The sequence below is a fragment of the Diceros bicornis genome, chromosome 4 (assembly GCF_020826845.1).
Source record: "Diceros bicornis minor isolate mBicDic1 chromosome 4, mDicBic1.mat.cur, whole genome shotgun sequence".
Lineage (NCBI taxonomy): Eukaryota > Metazoa > Chordata > Mammalia > Perissodactyla > Rhinocerotidae > Diceros > Diceros bicornis.
The window spans coordinates 77,692,554-77,714,843 of NC_080743.1; the positions used below are offsets into that span (position 1 = coordinate 77,692,554).

The window sequence follows — 22,290 nt, forward strand, 5'->3', positions numbered from 1 at the left end:
AAGCCATGGGGCCGGCCCCTCTCTCCCTAATTCTCATCGCTTGAGAAGATGGGCCCATTGACCCATCCTTCACCTTATAACCATGTGGTTTTCAGGTGTTACAAAGACATAATGATGTCTTTAGGGTCTGACAGACCCAGAGTTAAAGTCAGCTTGCCTATTATTAGCCAGGTCTCTGAACAAGTTATTTTCTCTCTCTGAGTCTTAATTTCCTCATGAGTATACGAGAAGGACAAATTTCACTAGATAACGTTATTGTAAAGATTTAAAGAAATGTATATACAAGCCTTCAACAAAGTTTGACACATAATAGACACATTTAAATAACATTAATAATTACAACAAAGGTTAGAGTACGCTCATTACTTCAAAATTTTAATATATCCTCACTACCTATAGAATCAAGCCAAGGCTCCTTAGCATGATATTTGATATCCTCCATGAATGGGCTGCAAACTACTTTTCCAATCTCATATGTCTTCCAGGCAAAATGGGCTACTCATCATTCTTCCAACGTAACAGGTACATTTCTGCTTTCACGTCTTTTGTAACAGTGGTCCCTCAGGTTCAAATGATCTTTCCTCAATACAGTCACGCGTTGCTTAAGTACAGGGATATGTTCTGAGAAACGTATCATTAGGCGATTTTGTCGTTGTGTGAACATCACAGAGTGTACTTACACAAACCAAGATGGTATGGCCTACTACACACCTGGGCTATATGGTACTAACCTTATGGGACCGCTGTTGTATATGAGGTCTGTCATTGACTGAAACGTCATTATGCAGTGCATGACTGTACTGAGATTCTATCCTATCTTTCAAGGCTCAACTCATATGACATCTACTTGTTCAAGTCTTCCCTAATATCCTTAGTTGAAATTAATCGCTCCCAGCTCTGTCCTCTCATTAGAATTGCACTTTTGTTTGTACTACCAGAGAACTTACTGCATTCTGCTTGAGATTAGAGTTCCTTATATAACTGTCAGTATTCTCTGGATGGGAGCTCCTCTAACACAGGGACCTTTCTTGACCGTCTACGTATGTCCCTGTGCTGTGGGACCAGCGTTTTATTGACACCTACAATTGGGGGAAAACGATTTGGTTTACTCTCTTTCTTTTTTAAACTTTTAAGTAAATGTATTATGGTTCCAAAGGGATTCTAGGGATGACTCACTTGCCAAACACACGTTGCCTACTTCCTTTCCCACTTCTTGATTATCTGCTTTTATTTTTTTTACTTTTACTTTTTTTGAGGAAGATTAGCTCTAAGCTAACATCCATTGCCAATCCTCCTCTTTTTTGCTTAGGAAGATTGGCCCTGGGCTATCATCCGTGCTCATCTTTCTCTACTTTATATGGGACACCGCCACAGCATGGCTTTGATAAGTGGTGCATAGGTCCACACCCGGGATCCGAACCTGCGAACCCCGGGCCGCTGAGGCGGAGTGCATGAACTTAACCGCTAGGCCACTGGGCTGGCCCCTCAGCTTTTATTTAATAGTACTAGTATCTTTATTATTCATTACTATGACCACATCATACCTTTTCTTAACATGCTAAAATAAGTCATGACTTCCTTCAAACCATACCTTACACAAGCTATAGTTCTCACATTCTCCAATGTCTACTTAACTTTTACTTCTATTAACACTATTTTTCTTAATTATTAATTTTATACTATCACAAACTATATTCCATGTTTCACTCCAGTAAGAGTAGTCTCATTTCACATTTTAAAAGTCTTAAATATCTCTAAGATGACTTCTATAATTAAGTGAAAGTGGAAAATTTTACAGTAATTCTTCACTTGGCTTAAAAACTAAGACTTCTATACCCAGGAAATTAATATACACTTATACATTTATGAGTTTGGCTGCAGTTATTTCATCAGATTTTTGTGACCTTATCAGTGGTACCTCAGATTATAAACTTCCCAAAGTGCAGGAGCTCTGCCTATTGAACTTTGCTTTATATTGTCTAGGACTATCATATATATCTATTACAACTTAATAAACACTGTTAACTGATGGCAAAATAGGCCAAAGCTCAGAGTTTTACTCTGTTTATCTTTTGGAATAACAACAGTCAAAATGCTATTTTTGAAAGTAAAGATCAAGGCAAATGTTTGTTTAAGCCAAGAGTTAACAAACTAATGCCCTTGGGCCAAATCCTGCCTTTTTGCAAATAATGTTTTTTTGGAACACAGCCACATCACCACCCTTCCTTTTTTTCTACACATTGTCCATGGCTGCTTTTGTCCTTCAATGGTAGAACTGAGTAGCTGTGACAAAGAGTGCATAGCCTGCAAAACTTAAAATATTTACTATCTGACTCTTTAGAGAGAGATTGCCAATTACTAGTTTAGGCAATGAAAAAAGACATTATATTAAAATAACTGATGTTTTCACCTTTAAAGTAGCTTGAGCACCTGGACTATCATCTTGACTACAAAGTACCAGAAGGGATTCCAGGCCAAAGACTGCATCTTGTTCCAGTGCCAAAAGGTCTAGAGGAAAAATACTAAGTTTGATAGTGGTCAAGTACAGAAGATTAAACAGACACACATACACACTTAGGAAAAAAAACATTAAGAGGTCTGAATATACGAAACACTTCAATGGGTAAAGCTAACCTTCCTGAAAAAGTACATGCGGCATTACTTCTGAAATGTAAAGTCTATCTTCAGACTTTTGTATTTCCACTACTTTTTTGAAGATCATAAAAATATATACGTTAACTTAAACTATAAAGCTTCTGCACAGCAAAGGAAACCATTAACAAAATGAAAAGGCAACTTACACATGAGAGAAGATATTTGCAAATCATATATCTGATAAGGGGTTAATATCCAAAATACATAAAGAATTCATACAACTCAATAGCGAAAAAACCAAACAATCTAATTAAAAACTGGGCAGAGGATCTGAATAGATATTTTTCCAAAGAAGAAACACAGATGGACAAAAGGTACAAGAAAAGATGCTGAATATCACTAAATCATCGGGGAAATGCAAATCAAAACCACAATGAAATATCACCTCACACCTGTTAGTATGGCTATTATCAAAAAGATAAGAAACAAGAAGTGTTGGCTAGGATCTGAAGAAAAGGGCACCCTCACGCACTGTTGGTGGTAATGTACATTGCTATAGCCACTATGGAAAACAGTATGGAGGTTCCTCAAAAATTAAAAATAGAACTACCATATGATCTAGCACTTCTACTTCTGAATATTTATCCAAAGAAAATGAAAACACTATCTCAAAAAGATATATGCACCCCATATTCACTGCAGCATTATTTATAATAGCCAAGATCTGGAAACAACCGAAGTGTTCAATGATGAATGAATGGATAAAGACAATGTGATACATAAACACACACACACACACACACACATATACAATGAAATATTATTCAGCCATTAAAAGAAGGAAATCTTGCCATTTGCAACAACATGGATGCACCTTGAGCCATTATGCTAAGTGAAGTCAGTCAGACAGAGGAAGACAAATACCGTATGATCTCACTTATATGTGGAATCTAAAATAAACAAACAAAAGCCAACCTGATAGATACAAAGAATAAATTGGCAGTTGCCAGAGGTGGGAGGTGGGGGTTGGGAGAAAAGGGTGAAGGGGGTCAAAAGGTGCAAACTTCCAGTTATAAAATAAATACGTCCTAGGGATGTAATGAACAGCATGGTGACTATAGTTAATAATACTGTATTGTATATTTGAAAGTTGTTAAGAGAGTAGATCTTAAAAGTTCTCAACATAAGAAAAAAAAATTTATAACTATATATAGTAATAGATGTTAGCAAGACTTACTGTGGTGATCATTTTGCAATATATAGAAATATAAAATAATTACATTGTACACCTGAAACTAATATTAAAATATATATATTACATATATATTTATTAAATCAAGAGCTAAAGCCACAAAGGTACAAATAAAGCATAACTGAAACAGCGTCACCAGTTTAGCTAAGGAAAATACTAGGAAGAGCAAACCATGTAGTATGTGTTAATCTTCCTAATTAGATATATATTATGCACGTCCATTTTCACCTAGGATGTAACCTTCTATCGAAAGTTGAACCACTTTCAGGAAGTAATGAAGACTACATATAATCTTATTAAAGTTTTAAATAGGACCATAAAGAACGAACTCCTTAGATGTCTCATGTAATAGCAGTACTACAGCATCTTTTCACTTCCTTAGGGCTAAAATTTCTCTAGAGGTTCTAGAAAGTTCTAAATATATTAGTTAATCATATTTAGGTTAATATGTGTCAGCTTTGAGAACATAAAGCAGTTTTCTATGTTACACGGTAGAAAACATTCATCACTATGACAAAAATAAAACAAGTTTAATTATTCAAATCAGAATCAACATACAACTTAAAGAAATGTCTCCTGAGTTAGTGTAGGGGCTTGGCAAACAGTGTTAAGTCTAGTGAAGGTCAGGGTGCTAGAAAAAAATAGGTACTAGGAACGAGCAGTGCTGAAGCCTAGTGGGGATAAGAGGGACTGGTGAGCTTATGATCCTTAAAGATCAAAATAAGCACAGAAACAGATGGAACATCCAAAATGCACTTCCTGATTTTGAACACTAGTATGAACTTCTTTAAGCCTTTAGGTCAAAAGATGTTAGGAATACAATAAAATATATGCATTATTTTCTATGCATGTCCTTCTTAATTATGCAAGTCAGTTTAATGCTATAGATATCTAGAGATAAATTCTATGAAAACTTAATTCACATCACTCTGTTAATTCACTTGCCCCTAGATAAAACTATTTGTTATTTAAGCCCCTTGGTAACTTAAGATATTTTTTCCTAAATTTTCCAAGTTGAACAAAGCGTCTTATACCACAGGGTAGAGTCATAAATAATTCCTATCCACAGCACCATACATGCAAACGTAAGCAGTGGGAGGAAATGGGCAATGCTCCCTAAAACCTTTCAATTCCACAATCTCAGTTCCAAGGTCCTCGTATATTTTCTTTTCTTTTTCAGAGGATTAAATAGTCTTGAGAAAACTTGCTCTAAGAACACTTCAGAAGGAGGTAACTAATAGAGAAAAGCACACAAGCTAAAAATAATAAGGGATTAAAAAACCAAACACACAAAGAATCCTGCCCAAGCTCCAATCCCAAAGTTTTTACATCATATCAGTCCTGGTCAAACTTACCTTTTTCTTGACAAGAGACGGTTATATTAGTTAGGACTCGCACTCCATGAGCTGCAATGCCCCTGTTATTATGGTAACAGCACTCTTGGGCTAATTTGACTAAATCAGAGGATCTGGGGGAAGAACCTACATTTCCTAAACAAGCAGAGAAAAGTAGTACAGATTTAATTCATTTATACAGTTCAGAAACAGTTCAGCTTATAGGTTCATTTCTCTCACTTTCAGAAGAAAATCTCTAACAACATACTTTAACAAAATTTTCTACCTCTATCTCATTGTCAACATACATCATCATGTCTCTGTCTCCTGTCAAGGTACACAGAATAGGTATATGCTAATAGGTTCGTAACGGTCAAGATCTAAAATCAATATAGGGCGTTTCCACAAAAATATTAATAAAAACTGACTAGTTTTTAAAGCCAAAACAACTATAGATTGTATCTTGGGAGTTCAAATGGATTCTCATTAAATTGGATGTCATTACAGGCTTCTTGTCAGATAAAACCTCACCTTCGAGAGAGGAAAGAAAAGAGAAACAAAAATTTTAAGTTTGCTTTTCCCACCTCAATTGCTGACATATAGTGATATCTCAAAAGGTTTATACAAGAATTCGTGATTTTAGAGCTGGAAAGGATTTTGGGATCATCTAATTCAACACCCTATTTTTACAGAAGAAACTGAAGCCCAAAGATTTTAAGCATCTTGCCATCAAGGTCATAAAACTTGTTAGTTGTGCACTACCCTTGTGCTTTATACCTTAAGTTCTAAGCTATAGATGGCAGCAACTTTTTAAATTCACACTTGAAATTCTGTAACGTAAGGTTTATGTTGTGAATGTTTTTATTTATAGTAGAGCAGCTCTCAGTTATAAGTGAGTGAACTTCAAGAAGAATCAGGAGATGAAAGCTTATTCAACTTCTTAGCAGTCTCTCATTTCTGTCTTCCTTTCTTCTGCTTATTTTTCCATGATTCCTATCAACTTCAACCTTGTCTCTCATACCAAGGGTGATTATATTTTTTGAGGTTGAAGGGGACACTATTACTAATTACATCAGGCATAAACCAAGACTATCTCAGACACTGTGGGACATATGGTCACCTTACTGATTTCCAGTTTAACGTAATAGCACTAGCTTAGGCAAAGCATCAGTGTTTTTAAAATAGGCAAAGCATCAGAAAGATGAAACTACATGTCCATTTTTTCAAAACTATGGAAACTATATTTCCTCCATGCTTTTTCTTGTCCATGTGATATGGACAATGCAGACTCATCAATAAATCTACAAACATGTTTTGCAACTTGCATTTTTCCTATCAAGACTCACCATGGAAATCTTGGAAAAAAACCCAGAAAAATCCAAAGCAAAAAACAAAAATCATCCCAAATCCTACAAATCAGCATGACCTTATTGTTACCTTTCTGGAAAATTTATTTTAAATCTTTTTTCCCCTTATGTACACCAATATAACTTAAAAATTCATACATAATCAGGATAAGTAGATACTGGCTAATATTCTATCTTTAAAATATATTTTTGAGCTTTTTTCTATGTTAACTTTTTCAGGGATAAAATTATTATTTTCAATTTAATTTTTATTTATTTAGAAATTACTTACTAAGGTAAATTCACATAGTTCAAAAGGTTTAACAAAGAGAAAAAGGTAAAAGTTAGTGAGTGAAAGTCTTCCTCACCCATCCAATGTTATCAGTTTCTTGTGTATCATTCCAGAGAGTCTACAGATTTTTAAGTATACATGTTCCTTTCTTTCTTTTTCCTTTTTTGTACAGTTTTGCATCTTGCTTTATTTCTCTTTAAACACTACATCATGAAGATTATTCCATGCCATATATTTTTTTAAATAAATTACACTGATTTCTATTGCAGTTATGTATCATAATTTCTTTAATGATGGACCTTTTTATGCTAATCCATCCCCTACTGATGGACAATATTTTGCTATTGTGTACAATGATGCTATGAATAACCCTGTATATATGTCATTTCTCAAATGTGTAAATATACTAGTAGGATAAATTCCTAGAAGTGGAATTTCTGGGTCATTTATAATTTTGATGAGTATTTCTCAATCACCCAGGCAGAGGTTTAATAATTTACATTCCCACCAGCAATGAATGAGCATACCTGTTTACCCAGACCCTTGCCAACACAGCATATTACCAATCTGATGGAATGGTAAAGTATTTCAGTGTTGTTTTAATTTGCATTTTTCTTAGGTATGTGTGATACTGAACATATTACATGCTTAAGATCCATTTGCTAGCAATAATGTAGACACACTAAATTTAAGTTTGTTTTACAAACTATTTATCCTGGTTATATAGAAAAACATCTAATCAATGAAAATATACTTAAACATTTACTAATATCTATGGAAATAATCTAACTTTGGAAAATACTTGACTTTCATGTCTTGCGAACATCACCTAGTCTGGTTATTTAAGCCTTTTGCTTAATTCCATAAACAAACTGCAATTTTAAAAAATTCAATAAAAGGACAAATAAAATATCTAGCTTGAGAAGGGCTTGCCTATTATGACCCGACACAACTTACAAATGTCTTTGGAACTAAAAAATAAAGAAAAAGAAAGTCCTCTTGCATCTAGGTCAGTTTAGTATAAAAAAGAATCCCGAGTCAGGACCCTTGGGTTCAGGCCTAGGCTCAGGCACTTCATCAGTATGTGACTTTGGATATATCACTGAAACTTTGTGAGCCTCTGTTTCAATACTTATCAACTCCGTTGCATGTGCTCACTTGAAAGACTACTTGTACAGAAGCAATGAGATGTCGTATGGGAAGGCTCTTATAAATTTTAAGATACAATTAATAATTTGTCTACTGCAGCTCTTTCTAAGTGTGATGTCAGTCAAGAATATTAACTACAAGCTAAGAAACTGAAACAGGCTGCTTTGTGCAGAAAAAGAATTTACTGAAAGCATAATGGGTGTATAGTAGATTGTTGATAAAAAAGGTTGCAATAATCTCTCCCATCCCTTGTAGGCATGCCCCTTTGCAGTGTAATTTTGCAATTCCTCACATTAAGAGATGCTTATTTCTCTATCTTTATGGGCTTGGCCATGTGACTTGCTTTGGCCAATGAGACATTAAAAAACATGCGCAAGCAAAAGGCTGAGAAGTCTTGTGTGTTGGTGGCTTGTCCTCTTTTGGCTGCAGCTAGACTCCTGAGAACATGATGTAAACAAGCCCAGGCTAGGCTGCCAAGAGCCACATGGAGAACTATGGTGCCTCAGCTGAAAGTCTTTCAATCTCTAGCTGATAAATGAGGCCACCTTAGACCATCCAGTCTGGTCAAAGCTCCAAGAGACTGCAGTCATGTGAGTGAGCCCAGGTGAGACCAGAACTGCCTAGCTGAGGCCATCAAAACTGCTGAAATGCAGAATCAGAGCAAATAAGATGGTCATAGTTTTAAGCCACAAGTTTGGATGTGATTTATTATGTAGCAATAGATAACTGATATAGAAGTTCCTCATAGAATTATTGGAAAGGTTGGAAAACTAAGCTCAGAAAATGGACAGGAAAAAGGCAAGGCTAGACAGCAACCAAGATCAGAGCCCAAACCATGCATGGAATTAATCCAGTGAAGACATTACTGCCATTGTTACTGATTCCTTGATGTCACAGCTTACAATGCTGCCCAAGGTACCAGATATAGCAAACATCCACTGCTAGAGTGAACCCTGGAAACCGGATGTTGCCGTGGTCATTGCTATATCGCTAGAATGGATTCTCCCGCATCCCTAATTCTTGTTGTTACTGGTTCGCACTTCAATCTGTGGTCTGAAAATAACTAGCTGAGTCCAGGCCACATGTGTGCACCCTAGGTGGCAGCGAGGCTTGGCAAAAGAATATCAGGTCTTTTCAGCTTGCTATGAAGACTTAGATGGTGGGGAATTCCCTTTACCCAGTAAGTTCATATGCTGTGAAGCCATAAAAAGGACAAACGTACACTGTAGTTCTTTAATTAATTCAATCCTAACTGACTAGAAAAGGAAGCAACAGAGATTCCATAGAACTTGCATTAAAACAAAACAACAAAAAACTTCAGCCTTAACTCTGTTAAGTCAGCAAGCTCCTCAATGGACATTAACAAAGGCATTTTGGAGTTAAATCATCTTGAATAGGCAACTAGGAAAGCATTATGGAACTGGGGTAAAGTTTTATTTTAACCATTTTCCAGAGAGATAACATCCCTAAAAGGAAGCATATGACATTTGCTCTTAAGATTTACCACCATTTGGCCTTTGAAACGTACTTAAATCCAAAGGGCACTTGGAGTCAGAGACATACAAAAGCAAAGCAGATATTTTAAGCCTCCTCAAAAATAGTTTCACCCATATATAACTCAAAAAGGGCAAATCTAGAAAAACAACATCCTTAAGATCAAGGATGCAAGATTTTATTACTATAGGCATTAGTTAAGAAATCATTTTCAAATAAATCACTAGCATAATCAAATACAAGATTGAAACCTTTCTTGCTTCTAAAGCTTAATAGAGGAAACAACTTAAAACATCAACATGAATAAAGGGATTTGCACATTATCCACACATTATCTCCTTTCTTCTCCTCACCCGAAGCTATGCTGAAGTAATGTTTGACAGCGATGGTCCCTGACAGCGTAGAGAGGACAGACAACATCCCAAGTTTTAAGCTGTCATAAGGAGTCTGGAGGGCACATTCACAGAGTGCCTGAAATGCAGAGGAGAAAGGAACACAAAGTTAAAACATCAATAGACTTTGAAATTGTCTACTCTTTTTAAATTTTCTAGCTTTTAGAAAAATTGTATCTTTTTTTCATGATAAAAAACTTAAGTCAAACTGCCACAGCCAAGAGGAGCCTAAGGAGATACGTTAGCTAAATATAATGCAGTATCCTAGATGGGATCCTGGAACAGAAAAAGGACACCAGGTAAAAACTAAAGCAACTAGAACAAAGTATGAACTTAGGTTAATAATAATAATGTATCAATACTGGTTCATTAATTATAACAAGCATACCATGCTAATGTAAAATATCAATAATAGATAAACTGGGTATGGGGTGTGTGAGAATCCTCTGTACTATCTTCTCCATTTTCTGTAAATCTACACCTGTTCTAAAAAATAAAGCCTATTTAAAAAAAGTCTTCATGCGTGACTTTTTATTAAGACCACTTTGAATTATGTACTATTTAGTCCTCACAAGCAGAACCTCCAGCATATTTTGCTTACCTGAGTGATATGAATATTAGTTCATATATGTATATATTTTTAAAATAATAGAGAGTGTGGCATCCTATCTGGTTTATAAGGGACTGAGCTACCTATCCTCCTCCATTTCAGGTCATTTACTCTATTTCTGACTAAGGTGGTCTGAAGTATTACTGAAAACAAGATGCTAGTTATTATTTCAATGCAGTCAACTATAAATATATGCTCATAGTATAGTGACTCTTGCCTCATCCTGTATATTTACTCGTATGACTCTATGACATTACTGTATGTAATATAAAGGGTCAAATTAAATATAATACAAATACCCTGTTAAATTAAACTAATTCCCATTCTCCCACAAAGAGAAAGATTCAGAAAATAAGCAAAATTTAAAGACTAGCAGAAAAATTAAAAATAAAATTTCACAAGGGGTTAAATTAAACAATAAATTTAATATGACCCAAATAAAAATATCAACAAAATCTTGAGGGGGGGGGGCTTAGACAATCTGCTTCTAAAGATCATATAGAAAAATACAAATCAGCAAATATTTAGAAAAATTCTGGCAAAGTATAATGAGACAAAAGAAGCTCTACCAAATATTAAAATGTATAATAAACCTATAGAAATCAAAGAACATTTTACTACTCATGGACAGAAAAATCAATGAGAGAGAACTGGTCCCTGAAATAGATTCAAACACACACAGAATATATGATAATGGCATTTCAAATCAGAGGGATTATTCAATAAATAGTTCAAGGACAACTGGCCAGTCACCTGAGTAAAACAAAACTAGATCCTTGTTTCTTTTTTATGGCAAATAAAAAAACTGTAAAAAGTACTACGAGTTAACACGGGAAAAGAAAAAGTAAAATAAGATAATTGACAAAACTGGAAAAAAAATTCCTATCATATAAGATCAATAAAGGCCCAATAATCTTAATTTATGAAAAGTTCTTACTAATAAAAGTCCCAATAGAAAAATTAGTAGTTCGCAGATAAAATTTATAAAAATGACTTTTAAATATAAGATGGTAAGCCTCAGTCATAATTTGAATTTTTTTTTTTTTTTTTTGGTGAAGATTAGCCCTGATCTAACATCTGTTGCCAATCCTCCTCTTTTCGCTGAGGAAGATTGGCCCTGGGCTAACATCTGCGCCCATCTTCTTCTACTTTATATGTGGGACGCCTGCCACCGTATGGCTTGACGAGTGGCGCATCGGTCCACACCTGGGATCCGAACCTGTGAACCCTGGGCTGCCAAGGTAGAGCATGTGAACTTAACTACTACACCACTGGGCTGGCCTCTGAAAATTTTAAATTAAAATAAGAGCTGCTTTTCACCAATCAGATTGGCCAAGATTGAAGTTTAATAATACATAACACTGAAAACAGTGTGGGGAAAAGGTGCTCTCACACACTGTTGATAGAAAGGTGAAATGGTGTAAACCTCATCGGTGGGTAACTGGCATTAAATATAAAAAAATTTTAAAGTATGTATCATTGAGCCCCAAAATTCCTCTTTTAGAAGTTTATGTCCACAAAGGTGATTTTTTTTTTCAAACAGGTCAATGTAGCAATGTAAACAGTAACAGTAGAAGTATTGGAAACAACTCTAACGTCCACCAGTGGGGGACTGGGAATATAAAGGGAGTATCACACAGCTGGTAAAAGAATACAGATCTATGTTCTAATATGAGATATTCCTCAAGATGCATTGTTAAGTGATAAAAGGTTCAGAACTTGAATATAGTATATTTTCATTTGTACGGAAAAAAGATGGGACATATACATGCTTGCATATGGATGAAAAAATTCAGAAAGGATACGTAAGAAACTACTAACAGTGTTCGCCTCTGCAGAGGAGACCTGAGGGAAGAGATGGAAGACACACTTATATTTCACTCATTCTACATCTCTGAACTTGGGGAATTTTTTATCATGTCTATGTATGCTTTCTCAATTGAAAGAAAGACCTACTTACTAACAAAAATAGCAGTAGAAAAAGTTATCATGGAAGAAATGGAAATGAACTTGAAAGATAAAGTAGGTTTCCGACAATGGAAGGGAAGACAGTCTAGGTGATGCAAATAAAACCTGTGGCAATTAGGCCAGAATATGGAGTGTTTATTAGTGGCCTAAGAGGAGATACATCCAAAAGGCATGAAGGCTAGGAGAGAGAAACACTGAATAGGGAAGATTAGGCCAGATTATAGAAGGCCTTGAAAATAAGGCAGAGTAATTTAAACTTGATGAGAAAGGAAAAAGGAAGCCACTGGAGAGGAATAATGTCACCTGAAGTGTTAGGGAAGATTATTCTGGCAATAGTAAACAGAACAAGTTAACAAAGAGTTGAATTAAGGAGCCAACCTACAGCCCATGGCAGTAATCCATGCAGGTGGTGATGATGATGGCCTGAACTAGAGCCTGCATGCAGGAATGAAAAGTAGAGGATATGTTTTGAGAGACATTTTGAAAGAGATTATAGGGCCGGCCCCGTGGCTTAGCAGTTAAGTGCGCACGCTCTGCTACTGGCGGCCCGGGTTCAGATCCCGGGCGCGCACCAACGCACCGCTTCTCCAGCCATGCTGAGGCCACGTCCCACATACAGCAACTAGAAGGATGTGCAGCTATGACACACAACTATCTACTGGGGCTTTGGGGGAAAAAAATAAAATAAATAAAATTAAAAAAAAAAAAAAGAAAGAGATTATATATGCGGGAACGAACAAGAAAGATTCAATGATTATTACAAAATTCCAAACCTGATTATCAGAGAATGTTAATTCCACTTACAAAGATGGAGAATTTATGGGGATAAGCTAATTTCAGAGGAAGGACAGAAAATAGGAAGAGATAGGAAGTCCAAGAAGAACTATGCATTTGGAAACGGAGATGTAGCAGATTTTTAATTGGAAGACCAGCATTAGAATTCTGGCTCTGCCACTTACCATCTCTGTGATCTGAGCCAATTACTGAAATCTTTGAATCTCAACTTCTTTGTAAAATGCGGTAAAGATTTATACAGAATTGCTGTTTTCATATAGAACATCTCTGGAAAAACATACAAGAAATCAGAAACTGGTTGCCAAAGGCAAAGAAGCTGAGTGGATGGCAGAACAATAAGTGGGAAATATTTTACTATGTATCCTTTTGTAGCTTGTGAATTTTGACACACAAATGTATTGGCATTAAAAGAAATGAATTAGATTTTAAAATAAAATATAAGCAGGGGCAACATCTATTTTTGTAAGATTAAATAGCTATGGAGAGTCAAAGCACTGTGCAACCTCTACAAGCGACTATGCTGGAGAGCAATTCAGAAGTTCAGGTAGAAGGACTAGAATGTTGGAGAATGCACGTACTGCTGTTAAGGGAAGCCATTAGAACAGCAGAGAATAAAGAGAAGAAAGCACCTAGACTCAATTCAACTCAAAGGAAAAGGGGCAGTGAAGAACACAGAGAAGGTACCCATTAAAGAGTGGAAAGAATGAGTGAGGACAGTTGAGTGCCAAGAAGCCAAGAGAAGGGTAGGTTGACAGTGTCAAATGTTTTAAAAGAAAAGATGAGGGGCCAGCCCCATGGTGTAGTGGTTAAGTTCGGCGCGCTCTGCTTTAGTGGCCTGGGTTCGTGGGTTCGGGTCCCGTGTGCAGACATACACCACGTGTCAAGCCATGCTGTAGTGGCGACCCACATACAAAAATAAAAAAAATTATAAGGCAAGATTGGCACAGATGTTAGCTCAGGGCCAATCTTCCTCAAGCAAAAAGAGGAGGACTGGCAACAGATGTTAGCTCAGGAACGATCTTCCTGCCCCAAAAAAGAAAAAAAAAGAAAAGATGATAAAGGCAGAAGAAGCCTTTGGATTTAGCATTAAGAACACTAGTGACCTTTTAAATGCCTAAGCAAAGTGACAGAGAAACAGATCTAAATGCAAGTGTGTTAAACAAAAAGTAGGGGATGAAGAAATAAACGCAGATGTAGAGGTTGCTTTTGAAGTTCAAAAGAAAGCATTTTTTAAAAAGTAACTGTGACTGGGTAATACCATCGTTTTTATTTATTCATTCACATACTCAGGCCATTTCCATTTATCTACTTTTTATTGCCTAAACTGTCCTGCTTTATACTGTTAATTAGCTTATAGTTAGGAATAAAATCCTCAACCAAATAGCTCCACAGGTCAGGGACTATGTCCCATATTTATATGTATTCAAAATTATGCCCTATAAAGTGCTCTGTGTATAAGAGACATTTAACCTTTTGGAATAATCGAGAAGGAAAGTTGAGACATTTTATATAAGATAATGATATTAATAATTTTAAAGAAGGAAGAAGAATTTTACCATTTGAAAAACTAAACAAAATGTTAGAAAATCTTATGATAAAGTTATTTACAATGTTATCTTCTAATTTCTGTCACTTAGCACAGTACTGGGTACCTAAAATGCTCTCAGTAAATACATACTGATTTAAAGGTTCATTAATTCAAATTAGTAAGCTTAACAGAGCACATCATGAAGTTCCCCAGAGATGGCACATCAATCATATTTCAATGATGAAATCTGGTTCAAGTTTCTGTTTCAAGGACATTACCTATTACAAAATTGTTCTTACCAGAACCATTTTTCATATCAACAAAAAGGAGAAATCTGACTCTTCAAATGGGGCTCCCTTTCTCACTCACCGCCACTATCTTCTGCACTGACTGTTTGGTCTGAATTTCTCTCTCTATGCTGGTTTAACTCAATGCTCAACCAAGACTCTGTCCTGAATTACTGTTTTCTGGGTCAGTTCCTAAATAGGGGCTTCTCCTCTAACCTAGAATGGGACTGGCCACCAGGGATGTGTTCTGGAAAAGCATGGAAAAAAGTTTATGATCTTTAAAGTAAAGAAAGATGTTCTGTTTAAAAGTACTCTGTCAGAGATATAACACTTCTAAACTTTCATCTCTATTGTACTAACTGCAAAGAAAAAGATTATTAAAAGAACGAATTCTCAGGCTTAACTTGTCATTCCTTCTAGTATCAGGTAAGGTACAAATCAGAACTCTCAGGAGAGATAAAGCCAAAAATAAAATTATGTCTGAGAATATCCATAACAAATAATCTTTTGCTTTGTAACAGAGAGGTTACATAAATCAACCTCTTCAGATAAGACTATATCATCAGAATAGTATAAACATTAACACAGATCAGCACCAAGTAAAATGGATATTTAGCAAGGCATAAAAAACATCCAAAGAAAAATATAAATACCTGAAAAAATATATTTGTTCCTATGAAATTAATTCTGTTTTTGATTACTTTAATAATAATACACTATACTTGGGCCTTGATTTAGGCCCTTCCTTTCTTCAGGTTTTCGAAACATTCAGAATGAAAGCATTTATACAAATTACAATACCTACCAACACACCAGTAAAAGTAGCAATGGAATGGACACAATTTGTACTCGAAATACCAAAACTCAAAAATCAATCAGCAGTGATAAGATTGACTGAGAGGAAGGAAGGAAAGAAGAAAGAAAGAAAAGAGGGAGAGAGGAAGCCCTAGGAAAAAAATAATTATTCTTGGTAATTGAGAGTAAAATTCAAATTTGAAATCAACAAAGTATTAACTTGTAAAGGTTAAATCATTAGAACTGTTTTTCTCTGCTCTATTTCAATATTTTCAAAAATATATCTAGGCTTTGAAAAATGATAATCAATACATTCATTTAATTAAAATCAATATACTCAGGTTTCAGGCACAGGGGAAAAAATTCTTTGTGGGAGAGACAAATATTAAAAAATACATATTTTCAATTAAACATAACCAAACAAAACAGCCACAGGGAAGATAAATCAGAATAAAAAATTCAGGGGATGATGTGGTATAATAAATATTAGTAAGCTGTAAAATCTACAAAATAGTTAATGTTTAAGTAACTGTTAATGTGGTTGTAAAGTTCAATGCAAATATGAAAAAATTTATTATGAACAAGAAATTGCATAGTATAAAAAGATGACTGGAAATTAAATTCCAGATTATTTTAATAAGACGTGTAGGGGGAGGGGAATGAAGGGGAATAGAAAAGAGAATTTAAGCCTGCTAAAATTTACATTTCAACCACCATACTTTTCATTCTTAACAGAGATACACAAGTTCTTATATTAATATATATTGAATATAGATAGGGAAAGTAAAAATAACATTTAATTAGCATGTTAAAATCTTTTAATTCACTAGAGAATAAAGGAACAAAGAAAATGATCAAAATAACAGGAAAGTAACGCAACAAAGGAAACAAAAAGAATGCATTATAAACAGCAGAAGAGAAGATGGAAGAAGTAAGTAAAAAACCTCAGTTGTATCAATAAATGTAAATAAGTTATGTTACACTATTAAAAAAGATTCAGATTAAGTCTAAAGACATAAATCTAACTATATGCTCTTTATAAGAATCAAACCTAAATGACAGAGAAAGGTCAAGCATAAAATTGGCAAAGATCTGATAGATACATGCAAAGAAAAATAAACAAGTGGCAATACTAACAATACATAAAGAATTTGAGGCAAAAAGCTTTAAAAAAGAGAGAGAATTCTTTTACATTAATGAAAGTTCTGTCTGTGGAACAAGATAGCATCAAGATTTTTAAGTTAAAATGGTTAGATATAAATTGGCATGAGAAGCTAATGAGTTATCAAAACCTCACAGATCAAGAGAAAAAATTAACTTAAGATATAGTATACTTGAGTAATATCATTAATAAAGTAGATTCTATATAGCTTTATATTGAATTACATTATAATATATAATACATATACATATGCATAATATATAGTATATGCTTATCTATATATTGTACATAACATATTACATATAACATATAGCTGTATGTTATATATAAAATTATATTATACAGAAATATTTTCTATGTAATTATTCAGAATATATTATATAGAAATAATATTATATAGAAAATATACTTTCTTCTCAAATTCTATGAACTATTTACAAAAAGGATCCTATACTGGGCCACAAAGAAACTTTAATAACAAAAGGTTAGCAACAACAAAAATTCCATCAACAAATATAAAAAGCTAATCACTTCAAAAATAGAAACTTCTAGTTATAAGATAAATAACTACAGGGATGTAATGTACAACATGATGACTATAGGTAATACTGCCGCATGATATATACGAAAGTTGTTAAGAGAGTAAATCCTGTGAGTTCTCATCATAAGAAAAAACTTTTTTTTCTTTCTTTGTTTTTTCTTTTCATTGTATCTATATGAGATGATGGATGCTAACTAAACTTATTGGAGTAATCATTTCATAATATATGTAAGTCAAACTATTACGCTGTACACCTTAAACTTATACACTGATGTTATGTCAATTATATCTCAATAAAACTGGAAAAAAAGAATAAGAATAAAGACAAAAAAAGAAAACATTTAAACTAATTCCAGTGTCAAAGAGGAAATCAAAATTGCTCTCATGGAAATTTAAAAAAAAACCCAAACTTTAGAATACCACTAAAACCATGAAACACTTAGGAACGAATCTATAGAATATGTCGAAGATTCGTATAGTGCCGAAAACTAAAAACTGCTGATGAGAAATTGAGGAAGGTCTAAATAAATGGAGATATATACCAAATTCATGGATCAGAAAACAATACTATTAAGATGTCAATTCTTTCCAAATTGATCTACAGATACAAATACCAATCAGAATCCTAGTGGGCTTTTTTGCAGAATTTGACAAATTGATTCTAAATTTTATGTGGAAAAGCAAAGGAGCTAGAACAACCAAAATAATTTTGAAAAAGAAATACAAAGCTAGAGGAGTCACACAACCTGATTCCAAGACTTATCATAAAGCTACAGTAATCAAGACAGTGTACTACTGACTTAAGGATAGGCACACAGACCAAAGGAACAGAACAGAATCCAGAAATAGACGTATATAGATAAGGTCAACTGATTTTCAACAAAGATGCTACAGTAATTCCATGGAGAAAGGATAATCTTTTCAACAAATGGTGCTGGAACATCTGGCCATCCAAATGCACCTTGATCCCTACCTTGTACCATATATAACAGTCAACTCAAAATCAATCACACAGAGCTAAACATAAAACTTAAAAACTCTAAAACTTCCAGAAGAAAACATAAGAGAAAATCTTTGTGACCTTGAGTTAAGTAAAGATTTCCTAGATAAAACACAAAAAACACAACCCAAAAAAGAAAAAATTGATAAACTGGATTTCATCAAAATAAAAAAATTCTGCTCTTCAAAAGACACTGTATTAAAGGCAAATACTGACAGGAAATATTTGCAAAATACACATCTGATAAAGTATTCGATTCAGAATATATAATAAAAACTCAATAACAAGATAATCTAAAAAAATGCATAAAAGACTAGAATAGGCACTTCACCAAAGAAGAGATATGAATAACAAGTCTATAAGATGCTCAACATCATTAGTCATTAGGGAAATGCAAACTAAAACCATGATGAGATATTACTACAAACCTATTAAAATACGTAAAATTACAAAACCATACAATGAAAAAGTGCTAGCAAGGTTACATAACCAGAACTCTCATACATTGCTGGTGGGTATGTAAAATAGTACAGCCATTATGGAAAACAGTTTGGCAGGTTCTTACAAAGCTAAACATACATTTACCACATAACCCAGCAATTCCACTCCTAGGTATTTACCCAAGAAATGTCCAACAAAGACCTGTACAATAGCAGTCTTACTTATAAGAGCCAAAAACAAAAATGGAAATCCAAATGTCCAACAACTTGTGAATGGATAAACAAACTGTGGTGTGTCCACACATTGGGATAGTACTCAGCAATAAAAAGCAGTGAACTACTGCTTCATGCAACAACATGTATGAACATCAAAAGCATTAGGCTAAGTAAAAGAAGCCATACCTAAAAGGCTACATACTGTATGATTCCATTTATATTCTGGAAAGACAAAATTATAGGGACAGAAATCAGATTGGTGGCTGTCAGGGGGTGGGAGAAGGAATGACTACAGGTGGGCTTGAAGGAACTTTCTGGGGTGATGAAAATGTTCTATATCTCAATTGTGGTGGTTGTTACACGACTATATACATTTGTCAAAACTCATCCAACTGTATACCTAGAAAGGTTTCTGTAAATAAATTATACCACAATAAATCTGACTTTTTAAAAAATGCATTTCAAATTAATAGCAATGAGAACACTAGAAGATATAATTTATGGAATATGGCCAATCTGCACTAAGAGGAAAACTGATAGCCTTAAGTGCTCTCATCATTAAACAAGAAGAATAAAAATAAATATACCAAACTCTTGAAAAAGATAAGAAAGCCATGCTTCTGGCAAGTCTAGTCCAGAAAAGGGGGATATAAACACAAACACAATAATGAGAATAAAATAAAAATAAAACTTCAAATACAAAGACACTAAAAATTATAAAGTGTTCTTCATATTGATACTAACGAATCTGAGAAATGTATTAAATGGAAAACGAATTATCAAAACTGATTCAAGAAGAGGTAGAAAACTTTGATAGGGGAATAACAATGTAAGTAATTGGAAATATTCTCAAAACACTATCCCTGGAAAAAGTTCCAGGTTCAGATGGACTTATGGCACTTTTTAAGCTATACCTTCAGGAGACAGAAAATTTCTATGTCATAGCTCTTAACTATTCCAGAGCATAGAAAGAGAAAGCTCTCAATTCATTTTATTAAGACAGCATAATCCCAACTATAAAATCTGTCAAAGCGTACAAGAAGGAAAACTATAGAATAATCTTACCTTTAATATAGTTTTTTAGAGCTATTCTTCAAAAAGCATTTTTATGTATATGCCAGACACCATATATATCGCTTCACTCAAATATCTTAACTACCTGGCAGTCCTCTATTTCCCTAGTTTATTTGCATTTCTTTGTTTCTTCAAATCTTGCTTTGCATCCTCCATTCTCACCCACACCTTGTGATCATGTTTCCTAATTAACTACAAAAATCAAAATAAAAACAATCACAAAACACTTTCCACAAGTTCTTTTCTTTTTTTTTTGCTGGTTCTTTCTCATTTCATCAATCCCTAAATCTCCTCTATCTATACTCTCTCCCTAGATGACTCATCCAGTCTCATGGCTTTAAATACCATCTATAAACGCATGACTCTCATATTTACAACTTCAGCTAGATGTGTTCACTAAACTCCAGACTCACATGTCCTTGGCATCTCCATTAGGATGTATGACACCGTAAACTTTATACACTCAGAACTGAACTGCTGATCTTCCCTTCAAGAAATAAGCCTCCCAGGATCTTACCCATTCCAAGTAAATTTGTTGAAGACAAAAACCTTCAAGTCATCCTTTCTTTTATACTCTATATATAATCTGCCAGTAAATCCATCAGCTTTACCTTTAAAATATATCCAGAATATTACCACTTCTCACTGCTACCCCCAGTACCCCCCTGGTTCAGGAACCTAGTATTTTTTAACTGGATTATTTATAACCGCCTCCTAAATGTTCTCCCTGCTTCTGCCCTTGCGCCCCTACAATCTAGTCTCAATATAGCTAAACCAGAGAGAGTCTTTTAAAACTCAAGTCAAGTAATGCCCTCTGCCCCCGACCCCTCACCCTCCATCCCCTGGTAACCACCATTTTACTCTCTGTTTTTAGGAGTTTGGTCTTTTCAGATTCCACATGTAAGTGATATCATATAGTATTTGTCTTTCTCTGTCTGACTTGGAGGTGGGGGTGGGGAGATAAGACAGATGTTGTTTAAGGATACAAACTTGCAGCGAGTAGTAAATAAGTCCTAGAGATCTAATGCACAGTATAGTGAACATAGACAACAATAAAATATTGTATTATAATCATCAAACTTGCTAAGAGACTAGAATGTGATTATTCCAACCAGTAAAAAGAAACAATAATTACATAACGTGATACAAGTGCTAATTATCACTACAATGGCAATCATATTACAATATATAAATGTATCAAATTAACATGTTGTACACTTTAAATTTATACAATGTTATATGTCAAATATATTTCAATTAAAAAAAAAAAGATAATATTCTCTGCTCGAAATCTTCCAATGGCAATTCACGTCACGCAGAATAAAAAACAGAAGTCCTTACTTACAAAGGACTCAAAGGCTCTAAATGACCTGCTCCTCCCATCCAACCATCTGTCTAACAGTATCTCCTACTCACCTCCCCTTATTTACAGTCACGTTGACCTCACAATCATGAATGCTCTCACCGCAGGGCCTTTCCTGCTGTTCTCTCTGCTGGTAACACTCTTCCTTCAGGGGCCCATGAAGCTGGCATTCCCTCCGTCAGGCCCTGCTCAAATGTCAACTTCTTAATGAGGGCTCCCCTGACCACCCTATTTAAAATTGCAACCTCCATCTCCCACACTCACTAACCCTCTCACCTGACTTGATTTTTTCCCAGAGCACATATCACTATCTGACCCCTCTACCTAACAGAAGCAAATGCAAATCTTCTCCAGAGGAATGCACTGTCATTCTGGGCTTTTTAATTTTTTTATTGAGGTAACATTAGTTTATATTACATAAATTTCAAGGGTACATCATTATATTTTGATTTCTGTGTAGACCATTCTGGGCCATAAAGAATTCCCACACGTACTTTTCCAAGGAAAATGAGTACTTCAAGGTAAAAAACAGCCAAGTACACAAGGAAAAGGGTACAACATTAGAGAACAAATAGAAATAGACAGCAGAGACAGATCTGAAAAGACTTAGATAAGCTGGAGAGATAACTATTGAATTAAAACATATATCAGGAGAAA

At 34.6% G+C, this 22,290-nt stretch overlaps 1 protein-coding gene across 3 annotated transcripts in view; it reads right to left on the minus strand.

Moving 5' to 3' along the window:
• Positions 1-22,290, minus strand: part of INTS7 (integrator complex subunit 7) — a 340,989-nt gene that overhangs the window by 284,065 nt on the left and 34,634 nt on the right. For all 3 annotated transcript variants that reach the window (XR_009219849.1, XM_058539794.1, XM_058539795.1), the window contains 3 exons: positions 9,816-9,933; positions 5,203-5,337; positions 2,411-2,508 (listed from right to left, as the gene is read on the minus strand). Coding sequence is in view for 2 of the 3 variants with exons in the window: in XM_058539794.1 (XP_058395777.1) it covers positions 2,411-2,508; positions 5,203-5,337; positions 9,816-9,933 (351 nt within the window). In the remaining variant the exon portion in view is untranslated. The remainder of the gene's footprint in view (positions 1-2,410; positions 2,509-5,202; positions 5,338-9,815; positions 9,934-22,290) is intronic.